Source organism: Alosa alosa, chromosome 19, assembly GCF_017589495.1.
Source record: "Alosa alosa isolate M-15738 ecotype Scorff River chromosome 19, AALO_Geno_1.1, whole genome shotgun sequence".
Classification (NCBI taxonomy): Eukaryota; Metazoa; Chordata; class Actinopteri; order Clupeiformes; family Clupeidae; genus Alosa; species Alosa alosa.
Window position 1 is genome coordinate 465,404 of NC_063207.1, and position 13,201 is coordinate 478,604.

At 43.0% G+C, this 13,201-nt stretch overlaps 1 protein-coding gene across 2 annotated transcripts in view; it reads right to left on the reverse strand.

The window, feature by feature from the left end:
• Window positions 1-13,201, reverse strand: part of LOC125284270 (HERV-H LTR-associating protein 1) — a 69,030-nt gene that overhangs the window by 17,475 nt on the left and 38,354 nt on the right. The window contains exons 7-9 of one of the 2 annotated variants that reach the window (XM_048228153.1): window positions 8,098-8,154; window positions 1,446-1,526; window positions 435-515 (exon numbers count right to left, since the gene is read on the reverse strand). In XM_048228153.1, the coding sequence (XP_048084110.1) occupies window positions 435-515; window positions 1,446-1,526; window positions 8,098-8,154 (219 nt within the window). The remainder of the gene's footprint in view (window positions 1-434; window positions 516-1,445; window positions 1,527-8,097; window positions 8,155-13,201) is intronic. The other variant, XM_048228154.1, reaches the window with a different exon arrangement.

The following is a 13,201-nucleotide window of genomic DNA, read 5'->3' on the forward strand; positions in this document are numbered from 1 at the left end:
CCAGGTCAAATACCCTAGCAACAGCCTAGCAACTACCATAATGTCAACCTAGCAACCACCATAGCAACCAACAGGATTACCCAAGCAACCAGCATAGCAACCACTTAATTTGGCATAACAACCAACATATTTACCCTAGCAACACTATTGTAACTATATTTGGATTATTTGTTTTTTTACTCTGTATGATATTTTACATAATATTTTTTGCATTTTCATGCACTGGTAATTCCTTGAGAATTGTGTTTCTAATTCTAAAGCGTTACCGCTAATTCTAGGAAGGAATAATGTGGGGGATGAGGGATTATTGTGGGGCTCAAAACTGAGTGTGTGTGTGAGTGTGTGTCTGTGTGTGTGTCTGTGTGTGTGTGAGTGTGTCTGTGTGTGTGAGTGTAGTGTGTGTGTGTGTGTGTGTGTGTGTGTGTGTGTTCTACCTGGTTTCTCAATGTGTGAGGACTTGGTGGTAGTGGTAGTTGCAGTCGTCGTCCTGATGTGAAGAGAAGCCAATGTTGCCTCTGTAATTATAGAAATCATCAGGTGTGTGTGTGTGTGAGAGAGAGATACAGTACATACCTGCATGTGTGTGTGTGTGCGTGTGAGAGAGAGACAGAGATACCCCTGCTGAAAAAAAACAGCCTGACCAGCTAAAGGTGGTTTGCTGGTTGACCAGCTTGTTTGACCACCCTATGATGGTTGACCAGCTAGACCAGGAAATCTCTTGCGAAAACATACCTTAAGCTGGTACCCACCTAACGATGGTAATTCAGCTGGTTTTGCTTGTCGTACCACCTCAAGCTGGTAATTTTAGCTGGTGTTGCTGGTCTACACTGCTGGTTTAACTGGCTGTGCCAGCTTATGTTGGTCAAACCAGCATGACCATCTTACACCAACAATGTCAAGCTTGACAGGGTGGTCACCAGCATAACCATCTTGCACCAGCTGTATCCCACATGACAGGCTGGTCAAACCAGCATGACCAGCTTCCTCAGATGGTCACGCCAGCATATCCAGCTGGTGGCCTAACCAGCTACACCAGCAAGAGCTGGAAGAAAACCAGCAAAGACCAGCTAAAACCAGTTAGGTGGGTAAACCAGCTGAAGGTATGTTTTCGCAAGAGATTTGCTGGTCTAACTGGTCAACCATCATAGGGTGGTCAAACAAGCTGGTCAACAAGCTGGTCAACCAGCAAACCACCTTTTGCTGGTCAGGCTGTTTTTTTCAGCAGGGCCTTGTAATATGTGTGAAGTAGGTAGGTCTAAAGACATGTGTGTGTAAATATCTACCTTTGTGAGTATGTGTGTGTGTGTATAAATGTCTACCTTTGTGAGTATGTGTGTGTGTGTAAATGTCTCCCTTTGTGTGTGTGTGTGTGTGTGTGTGTGTGTGTGTAAATATCTACCTTTGTGTGTGTGTGCGTGTGTGTGTGTGTGTGTGTAAATATCTACCTCTGTGAGTGTCCTCAGTGATGGTTTGGTTGAACAGGGGAGTAATCAAGTCCAGGTTCCACAGCTCATTGAGATCCTTCTCTGCACACACACACACACACGCACACACACACAAACACACACACACATATGCACACACACACACATGCACACACACACAAAAATGTATTTAAAATAAATTTGTAACATATTCCGTAATATATTCAGTCGGAGTAACGTATTCTGAATACTTCCACATTGAATTGCATTTTATAAGTGTGGGAATGTGGCCATTAAATCCACATTCTGGTGTGTTCTGCTTACTAAAAAGGCCTATTCTGGTGTGTCCTGCTTACTAAAAAGGCCTATTCTGGTGTGCACATGTGTGTGTGTGTGTGTGTGTGTGTGTGCATGTGTGTGTGTGTCCCTCTGTTCCAAATGGCTGAATGTTCTAGGCCCACATAGGAGCCACCTGATATAAAATAGTAATAATAAATATAAATAATATATAAAATAGTAGATAATAAATATAAATAATATATAAAATAGTCTCAATAAACTCAGTGTTATGCGTGAACTCAGTATTATGCGTGAACTCAGTATTATGCGTGAATAACCTCAGTATTATGCGTGAACTCAGTGTTATGCGTGACCTCAGTATTATGCGTGAACTCAGTATTATGCGTGACCTCAGTATTATGCGTGAACTCAGTGTTATGCGTGAACTCAGGGCCAGATGTACTAACGCTTTTGCGCCCATTTCAGGCGTATTTGTTTCGCAATGTGCGTGTAAAATCATTGCGAGGTATGTACAAACAGGCCGCAATGATAAAGCCGCCAAACTGCCTGTCACGGAGCTGAAAGTGGCAGATTGCGTTTGTCATGTCATGCATATGCATTCATGGGAGGATCCAGGGAAAGTGGGAGTTTAAAGCAAAAAAGATGGGAGGGGAAGAGTAAAGAGCTCCTAGTTATGTATTCCGCGGTATGTACAAAGACAGCTCCTGAAATGGCATGTCTATTCTGCTCCTAAATACTTCCGCCTTGTAAAAGCAGGTGTTAATCCACATTGCAGTTCAATGCGCCAATAAGAGAACCTTTCAAAGACAACAGAATCGCTATTTAGAGCACCAGTTTTTTGTGGTGAAAGTATTTGTACTACCAAAAGCAACCTTAACTTTCGTTGGCCTTCGAGATGTGATGTCTTACTTTCACTTTCACGCCATTCACTTAAACTTTCCTACTTGCTAGATTTGACCAATCTTCCATAGCCCTCGTGCACAAGTAGTTTGAGTAGAACTACTGATCTTCATTATCTCCCCTGCTTGTTGACATCTTATCATGTATGGTATTATTTCATGATCGCTAAACGTTTGATTCTTTTTTTAATGTTGTCATCAGTTCATTCATTCAACTGCGCTTTGTAGGCTGCCATTCAGTTGTGGACGCTCAGAATTGCGTTTATGGGCGGAGAAAGGCAGAGAAAGGCGCAGTTTACACTAAGGATTGAACGATTGATAAATACGACGGAAACTTGGGTCTGACAGCGCTCGCAATCTGCGGTGTGTCCATGGCGCTGATAGCGCTACGTTCGCAAATGTACGTACATCTGGCCCTCAGTGTTATGCGTGAACTCAGTGTTATGCGTGAACTTAGTGTTTATTATGCGTGAACTCAGTGTTTATTATGCGTGAACTCAGTATTATGCGTGAACTCAGTCGTGAACTCAGTATTATGCGTGAACTCAGTGTTATGCGTGAACTCAGTATTATGCGTGAACTCAGTGTTATGCGTGAACTCAGTATAATGCGTGAACTCAGTGTTTATTATGCGTGAACTCAGTGTTATGCGTGAACTCAGTGTTTCCCACATTGACTAATCTGTGGCGGGGCGCCACAAAATCAAAATCGGCCGCCACAGATGAATAGTCTATGTTTAATTTAATTTAAATTAAATATAAGATCAAATCATTGCATTGCCATTGAGCTGCGGCTGTGCTTTTTACGCACGCAGCCTTTCCTTGCTCCGCCCCGCTCTCTCTCTCGTAGCCCGCTGCCACTCCTCTGCATGTGCATTTAACAAAATATTCACGATTGTTGAAGGATTGTTGTTACCACATAGAAGCATTGCATAGAAGGCGTCTGGCTAAATTGCTATTAAATCCTTTAGCATCGCGGGACCATGCTGCGCAAATTTGTTCAAAACTGCTGCATTGAAGTTACTCTGCTAAGGTCTTATCACAACATAGTAGGCTACATTGAAGAGACTAAACTAAGTGAAGTTATGCAATCAAGCAGTATCTCAAAGCTAACGTTAGAATACTGTTTGGATGTCGAATTTAGCATGCTTAGCCTACTTACAGCTGCTTGTCAATTTCGTTGAAGGGCTCATTTTATTGACTCTAACACTGAATGTTTGCAAAATCCCGATGTAAATGGAAAAGGGTTTTCCAAAATTCAAAAGTGCTTGTCCCAAGAAGTAGTAGGAACCTTTATTTTAACTCTGTAGAAAACGTTATGAATTGCATTTACACATCAGCATTTTTTTAACGTTAATCACGAACACAAACCCCCCCCCCCCACCCCCGTTGTCCAAGTCAGCTACCGCCACAAATTGAATTCAATTCTGTGGGAAACACTGTGAACTGTAGGGACGTGCGTGTGTGTGATCTACAGGGATATGTGTGTGTGTGTGTGTGTCATTATACGTGAAGTGTAGCGACGTCACAATCCAGCCGTTTTAGCATCTTTTCTGCATTTGGAGTTGATCATCATGAACCAGGTACAGATATTCAGGATTATGTACTCTGGATTACCAGTGCCTTTAACTAGGATTATATATCACAATTTATATCAAAGTAAAGACAATTAAATAATTCAATAAAACAGAAAACAGCACAATAAAACAATTCAAACCCAAGATTACAATAGGGGCATTATGTGGCTAGTAGTTCAAAAGAGATCTGATCGGATTTCAGGTAAAGGATTGGATCTATATTTTGAAAATGGATTCTGAAATCAGATTAGGTCACGTAATCCAATCTTAGTTTTGATCTGGATCCCATTTTCAAACTGACACACACACACACACTACACTGAAAGCCCTCACACACACACACACATACACACACACACTGCCAAAACCCTATCACACACACACTACACTGAAAACCCTCACCCACACACACACACTCTTGCAGGATTGAATCTCCTTTACAAGACACGGATGAACGAAAGAGCGAAGAGAAACAGAAGAATGAGAGACTTTCTTTCATCTCTCCCCCCTTCCCCCTCTCTCTCTCCCCTCTCTCTCTCTCTCTCTCTCTCCTATTCATTCTCTCTCTCTTCCCATTGAAGGGGGGGGGCACTGCAGAACAGGTGCGTGAGTGTGTGTGTGTGTGTGTGTGTGCATGCTCTGTGTGTGTTTGTGTATGTGTGTGTGTGTGTGCGTGAGTGAGTGTGTGCGTGCTCTGTGTGTGTGTGAGTGTGTGTGCGTGCGTGAGTGTGTGTGCGTGAGTGTGTGTGCTCTCTGTGTGTGTGTGCGTGTCTGTGTGTGTGTGTGTGTGTGTGTGTGTTTGTGTGTGTGAGTGAGTGTGTGCGTGCTCTGTGTGTGTGTGAGTGTGTGTGCGTGCGTGAGTGTGTGTGCGTGAGTGTGTGTGCTCTCTGTGCGTGTGTGTGTGTGTGTGTGTGTGTGTGTGTGTGTGTGTGTGTGTGTGTTTGTGTGTGTGTGTGAGTGTGTGCGTGCTCTGTGTGTGTGTGAGTGTGTGTGCGTGCGTGAGTGTGTGTGCGTGAGTGTGTATGTGTGTGTGCTCTCTGTGTGTGTGTGCGTGTCTGTGTGTGTGAGTGTGTCTGTGTGTGTGTGTGTGTGTGTGTGTGTCACACCTCTGTAGATCACACAACTCTCCCTATCTACCCAATGGCCTGAGTCCTTTATTCTTTGGGACTGTACTGTTTGGTGTGTGTGTGTGTGTGTGTTCTGTGCAGAAGTAGCCTGCTCACACAGCCTGATAGTTCTGCTTCATCTTCTTATCAACACAATAAATACAACGTGTGCTAACACACACACACACACAAACACACATACACATACAATAAATACAACGTGTGCTAACTTGACGCAAGAGGGAGAAAGGGCTTAATATGCAAATCTAAGGGCGATAAATATGCAAATCTTCACGCAGTGTGGGTGAATGTATAGAACGCTCTGGCTCGGTAGCCTGCACGTCAGGTCACCGCTGTCATGCCCAGGGCTGTGCGGAAGGAACGCAGGGAGTGAGACGTGCAGGCTGCTGGAGAGCACAGTGCAGTGCAGGCTGCTGGAGAGCTCAGTGCAGGCTGCTGGAGAGCACAGAAAAGCACATTTTCAAACAGCAATAGACCTCGACAGTCACGCCCACAGCCCGCTCCATAAGTAAAAATCCAATACAATTTCTCCATTGACAATTGGGGTATATAAGCCATAAAAACGTAACCGTACATGGTAGCTTTAAAAAACAGCTACGGCTAAGTGATTGTAAATGCTCATAAAGACGCCAAAAGTTCATGGCAGAGCTGAGGCAAGGGGAACTCAAATTCAAGCTGAAAGAAGCTAAGGAGGATTACAGAAAGAAGGTGGAACAGAAGCTGCAGGAAAACAACTTGAAGGAGACATGGGACTGCATGAAGGCTATCACTGGCCTGAAGAAGAGCAGCAGCTCTGTGGAGGGGGACCTAGACAGGGCGAACCAGTTGAACCACTTCTACAACAGGTTTGACTGCCCTGCTCCAGCTCCAATGGCGGTGGTCTGTCCACCATCCATCCCCCCACCCCCCCTCAATACCAGCAACACTCACCTCCATCATCACAGGCTATCTGCACCCCCACCACCACTGGATTTTGCACCCCTCCCCACATGGCGATCCGCGAACAATGAGGTGACAACGACCTCAGTCAACAGCCATCAGACACACAGATCCCAGATGCACCCCTCCCCCTCCCTCCCCCCCCTTACACCCCTTCACCATTACAACAGATCAAGTGACAGTCCAACTAAAGAAATTGCGCAGCAATAAAGCAGCTGGGCCTGACAGACTGTGTCCAAGGCTACTCAAGGCCTGTGCTGCTGAACTGGGGGAGCCACTGAAGCACATCTTCAATAATGAGCCTACGCCTTGGACAAGTTCCAACACTGTGGAAGACATCATGTCTTACCCCTGTCCCTAAGAAGCCACACCCTAGTGAGCTTAATGACTACAGACCTGTCGCTCTTACATCACATGTGATGAAGACAATGGAGCGATTGGTCTTAGGTATGCTCAGACCCCAGGTACGCCATGCACTAGACCCGTTACAGTTTGCATACCAGGAGAAAGTAGGCGTGGACGATGCCAATCTTCTACACAGGACACATTCTCACCTAGACAAGGGGAAAAGTGCTGTGAGAATCATGTTCTTTGATTTCTCAAGTGCTTTTAACACCATCCAGCCCCTCAGATTGGGAGACAAGCTCTTGCAGATGGGTGTGGACCCTCACCGGGTAACCTGGATTACAGATTACCTGACCGAGCGACCACAGTTCGTCAGACTGAAGAACTGTCTCTCTGACACTGTGATCTGCAGCACCGGAGCGTCACAGGGAACTGTGCTCTCTCCAGTCCTGTTCACCCTGTACACATCTGACTTCTGCTTCAACACCGAGTCATGCCACATGCAGAAGTTTTCTGATGATACTGCAATTGTGGGGTGTCGTTGCCCCTTGCGTTGGTCGTGATGCCCCTTTGAAAATCAGAAGTTTACAGGCCACGGTGGCCTTGGTGCCCCCTTCTTTCAATATTCTGTTTTGCGTCCGACTAATAGCGTATTTTATTAGCCAATGGCCTTATAATGCTGTGAATGCTAAGATTATAAAAATAATCTTAGCATTCACAGCGCAAATTAATTTAGTCTTTTACGCAGTGGAGAAAGTGACAGCGCACGGCAAGAAAGAAAGTGCATCCAAATTCACCCATTCTTCTCAGTTGAACTACTCGAGAAGTAGCCTACTCATCATACAGACATCACAGGTATCACATCACATGAAAGAGCTTTTTCTCAGCTTTTAAAGGATAATGAGCCTCCTCCTTCATCTGACATGGTTGCGATATCTATGCGAGTAATTCAAACGAGAGTAATGGGTGCGCAGGTGAACGCAGAGAAGTATAGACTGTATATGATGCAATTTGATTTAATTTCATGATTTTTTACAATTTGCGTACTTGATCGTACAGACAAGTGAGTAGTCTCGTTGGGAAGCTTCACTTCTGGTCTGTCACACAATAAAGGTTTCATCTCGCTGCGATAAAGAGTTCCAGAGCAATGCAACAGAGAAGAAAGGGTGTGTTTTTTTGACGCACTTTGCGTCAGTCGGGTTCTAAGGGTTAAATCAAGTCAGAATTATGTTATGAGAAAAGGCTAGGTAAGTCTGTTTGTACTTAAAACTTAGCAACTAGATTTGTTATCTTAATATGAGATTAGCACACACTGTTGCACTTGATTTGTTATCTTAATATGAGATATGCACACACACACACTGTTGCCCTTGATGGCCTGAAATGGTCCAACACACACTGTTGCACTTGACTAACTCTGCCATCACACACACAGAGACACACCTCATAGGATCGTTAAAATCACACACACACCTCACAAATCTTACCTGATTTTCCCGCCATCACACAGATATAGATGCAGTCAGAGCTGTTCTTTTGGTTCACTGCGACACACACACAGACACACACACACACACACATATCAAATACACACATATATATCAAATACACACACACACACATATGTATATATCAATACAAAACTCAGAACAGAACTCAGACATGAACAAGACAGAACTCAGAACACAAACTCAGAACATATACATATATATATATATACAGTAGCCTCCAGAATTATTGGCACCTCTGCTAAAGTTGATTTAAAAACGGGTATAAAAAATAATCTGTTGGTGATTTATTGTAATCTCACAATGAACAAAATAGGAAAAATCCAACCTTGAAGTGAAGCAAATTTATTTTGAGAAAAAGGAAAATCTCATAAAGAAATAAATATTTCTTATGAAAATGTATTTATTAAAAAAATATTTTTAACAAATACCTTCTTAAGCCTTCCTTTGCCAATAAAACAGCTTGTAATATTTACCTATGACACCCCATTAAGTTGGAGAATACATAGCAAGAGATTTAAGACCGTTCCTATTTACAAAATCTCCCCAGATTGTCCAGATTCCTAGGTCCACACTTGTGCATTCTCCTCTTTGACTCACCCCACTATTGTTCTATGGAGTTTAGATCAGGGGACTGAGATGACAATGACCAAAGCTTGATTTTGTGTTCAGTAAACCATATTTGTTTCGATCTGGACGATTGTTTTGGTTCATTGACCTGATGAATGATCCAATCATGACCAACTTTTAGTGTCTTGTCAGAGACTGACAGATTTCCTTTGAAAAATGTTCAGTTTTTTCTTGTGGTTCATGATACCATGCACCTTAATTAGATTCCCAAGGCCTTTGGGAATAAAAACAGCCCCACAATAGCAAAGCCCCTCCACCATAATTCTCATTAGGCATGGGGTTCTTTTCAGTATAGCCATTCTTCTATGTATGCCAAACACACCTAAAGTGTTTCTAGCCAAAGACCGCAATGGGAGCAGCCTTGGCCTACTGGTTAGCACTTCGGACTTGTAACCGGAGGGTTGCCGGTTCAAACCCCGACCAGGAGGCGCGGCTGAAGTGCCCTTGAGCAAGGCACCTAACCCCTCACTGCTCCCCGAGCGCCGCTGTTGTTGCAGGCAGCTCACTGCGCCGGGATTAGTGTGTGTTTCACCTCACTGTGTGTACACTGTGTGCTGTGTCTGTTTCACTAATTCACGGATTGGGATAAATGCAGAGACCAAATTTCCCTCCGGGATCAAAAGAGTATATATACTTATACTTAATTTTCATTTCATCTGACAATAGACCACACTTCCAGACAGAGTCACTGTACCATTCAGTAACTCCTGCCATTTACATTGGTAATTAAATGACTGGACAGGCTAGCATGCCCTCTAAATAAACTATTAGTAATGAGGTCACTTTTGAAGATTTTTGGGGGGACTTGGTGACCCCAAGACGACACCTTTGTCTGTAACTCTCCAATAGTGGTTCTTATGGAATGTTTTGCCCATCTTACCATCCTCCATACTGTACATGGGGGCAAGATAACCTTGGGTCATTGTCCAAGCATGTTTGTCACATTTCCAGTTGATTTGAACCATTTAATCATTGTTTTAACTGTAAATATAGGCATTTTCAACAAAGTACCTAGTTTGTTTAGACATTCTCTAAATGTCAACACACTTTCTTTTTATTTAAATTAAGTGTAATCTCTTGTCTTTTTTTGATGTTGAAAATGACTAGAGGATTAAGCCTCTGTGTCACTTTATTTTCATACCTTAGTGAAGAAGAAAGTCATGAACTACTTCTGAAAGTTCACAGACCCTCTGATTAACTTAAATAAGTTGAAATTAGATAGGAAAATGCTTCTGTTAGGTTTTGTATATAAGGGGTGCCTGTTATTTTCTCTCTATATGCTTCCCCTAGGCTCTGAAATTAGGAAACATGGCATTAAATTTCATTCTTATGCAGACGATACACAACTATACCCAGGGTGCGATTTGTAGGGGGGATGGTGAGGATTTCCCCCCCTCTGGTTTTCCTATCCCTACCTCTGCTAAATTATTTTTATCCCCGATGGGGACAACATTTATCCCCCTCTGCCCTTCATATTGATTAATGCTACTTCATATAAGTAAAGCGCAACGTGGGAACAGTCTAGTAGGCTAGCCTACATAATAATCTGACATCAGAAACGCACCGTCAGCACTGATGCTGCTGACACAGTGGCTGCGTGATAACTTAATTTGGCCTTGATCGTGCAGGACATTTCAGAATGTCGAGTGTGTAATCCATCATAAATGACTAGTTTCAATGGAAAAAGTTAGCTGGACAAATGAAAGAATACGAGAAGGATTCAGTGAAGCATATCGTCATATTTTAGAACCTTCAAAATGAGAAAACTGATGCAACTGAGATGGAGGACAACTGCACGTAGAGTAGAACGTAGGCCTATTGTCCGAAGGAACTTACATTAAATGAGGAGATATTTGCTGAATGTCACAAAAAGTGCTTTTTCAATATAAGGCTCTCTACCGAAACACCTGTAGTTTGCAAAGGACGAACGAGAAAGCACTCGTTTGATAAATCAGCCAGTAGGCTAGGCCTAGTAGACAAATAACTTTTCAGAAATAATCTGTACTGCAAAAACTGAATGTTGGTGGGTATTTAAACTATCTAACGGGTGTTTTAACAGCTGCAAGAAATAGAAGCTTCATGGTCTTTATGTTCTGGTTCGTAAATTATTTTCATAAAACTTCAAATTGCCCTATAACTTTACTCTCCAAACTCTTCACTGCACTGTAGCCAATTAACTGACAGTATGATAGTAGGCTATTTCTTTTCTGTAGGCTACAATAAACACATTTATTTTTCAACTTTTTTGCAATATTGCGCGACTTGGCTACTGAGCATAAAATCAGCAGGAGAGAGAATGCACATAGCCTACATAGCGTGTGGCGCAATGTGCTATTTGGTTATCAACTAACACTGTTAGCCAATTCACTAACTTAAGACTTCAGTGCCATCATATACAACGTTTTTTTACACAACAAGTACAGAAAGGATGGAGGCAGCAAAAGTAGAGAAGTCATTTCAGATGGGGCAAGAACAAGGTGAATTTGTATGCTTGTCAAAACGTAGTCCTACCCTGCATTAGAGGAGCTGATCATCATACCAAGCACACTCGCTGTTTAAAGTCATACACCACGGTAAACTAAAACTAAAATGTTACAAAGGTGGCAAAAATAATATAGGGTATTATTAGCCATGTCATTACTAGCCTATGAATCGTTCGTTCATTTTTTTTTTTTTTGGGGGTTACAAACTTATTCAAAATCATCCCCCCCTCTGGTTTTTACACAAATCGCACCCTGACTATACCTTTCCGTAAAACCTGATGAATTAACTCCGTTAGCCAAACTTGACACATGTATAAGAGATATAAAGACATGGATGACAAATAATTTCCTGCTTTTGAACTCTGATAAAACAGAAGTCATGGTTGTAGGTCCTAAAAAGATAAGGGATATCCTATCCTCATCACAGGCTACATTTACTGATCTTCGACTATCCTCATCCACAAGTGTTAACAATTTAGGAGTTACAATTGACCAAGACCTGTCACTAAGTAATCACATAAAACAGATTACCAAAACTTCATTCTATCACTTAAGGAACATTTCAAAGATAAGGAAGTCCTTATCCTTACCAGACGCTGAAAAATTAATCCATGCTTTTGTAACCTCAAGGATTGATTATTGCAACGCTCTAAAGAGCTTACAGCTTATACAAAATGCTGCTCGCACACTCACTAGAACTAAAAAAATATGAACATATTTCCCCTATCCTGGCATCTCTACACTGGCTGCCTGTTAAAAGTCGCATTGACTTCAAAGTATTAATTCTAACGTACAAAGCCATTAATGGCCAGGCACCAGAATATATTAAAGATCTCCTAGTCTCATATAACCCGCCCAGACCATTACGATCACAGAATACTGGCCTTCTTGTAATTCCAAGAATCTCAAAAACGACAGTAGTTGGCAGAGCTTTCAGCTATCACGCACCCCTCCTCTGGAATAATCTCCCTTCCTCAATTCGATTAGCAGACACCCTCCCTATTTTTAAGTCTAGACCTCTTTACTGCCTCCCATAGTTAGGTATGGTGCGGTGTGGAACTTCACCCATCTCGGGGATTTTGGAATGGACCACCCTGTTGAGTCCTCGTGTGACTGGCACCCCAGTCGCGCGTGAGATGGTGGTCACTGACCATACCTGCGCTGGTGTTGACTACCCCTCACCATGCCTTAGTTATGCTGCTATAGCATAGTGCTGTCATGGACTTCTCATGTGCCACACCGTACAACCCCCTCCCCTCTCCTCTCTCCCCTACCCTCTTTCTCTCAGCACTACTGATCACTTCTTGACATTAACCACATTGATTTCAAGTAATACTAACCCATTCTACATCTCTCTTTCTTCCCCCTTACTGTACCTCACTTGTGAGGTATACCATCACCAGTCATCAACCATCCGTGTGCCTGGCCCTCCTCTTACCCATCTCACCTGAAGTCCCATCCTTGACTGCTGTATTACTGCCCCCCTACCTGGATTCCTGGCCCGTACAGCCCCATCACCTGCCTATGACAACTCTGCCCGGATTCCTGGCCTGTCTGCTGACCCACCACTTGCCCCCTGACAACTCTCTTTCCTGGACAATTCCAACGCCGGACTATTGCACTTTCTCTCTCAAAATCATGATTATGCTTTATCATACCGGATACGTAATCATCCCACCTCTTGTAACTTTCACCTCAGGTGCTTTAAACACCATGTCCTATTCTCCACACCTGACTGTCATATGCATTTGTCATTGTTTACAGACCTTACTGTCCTGTATTGACCCTGGGCAGATGGGTCAGGCCCTTGAGTCGTGGATCTGCTCGAGGTTTCTTCCTATTTGTATTTCCAATTCTAGGGAGTTTTTCCCCCCTGTTACCCCATGAGAAGTCCATGACAGCACTATGCTATATGTATCTCCAATTCTAGGGAGTTTTTCCTCGCCCCTGTTACCCCGGTTACCCTGTTA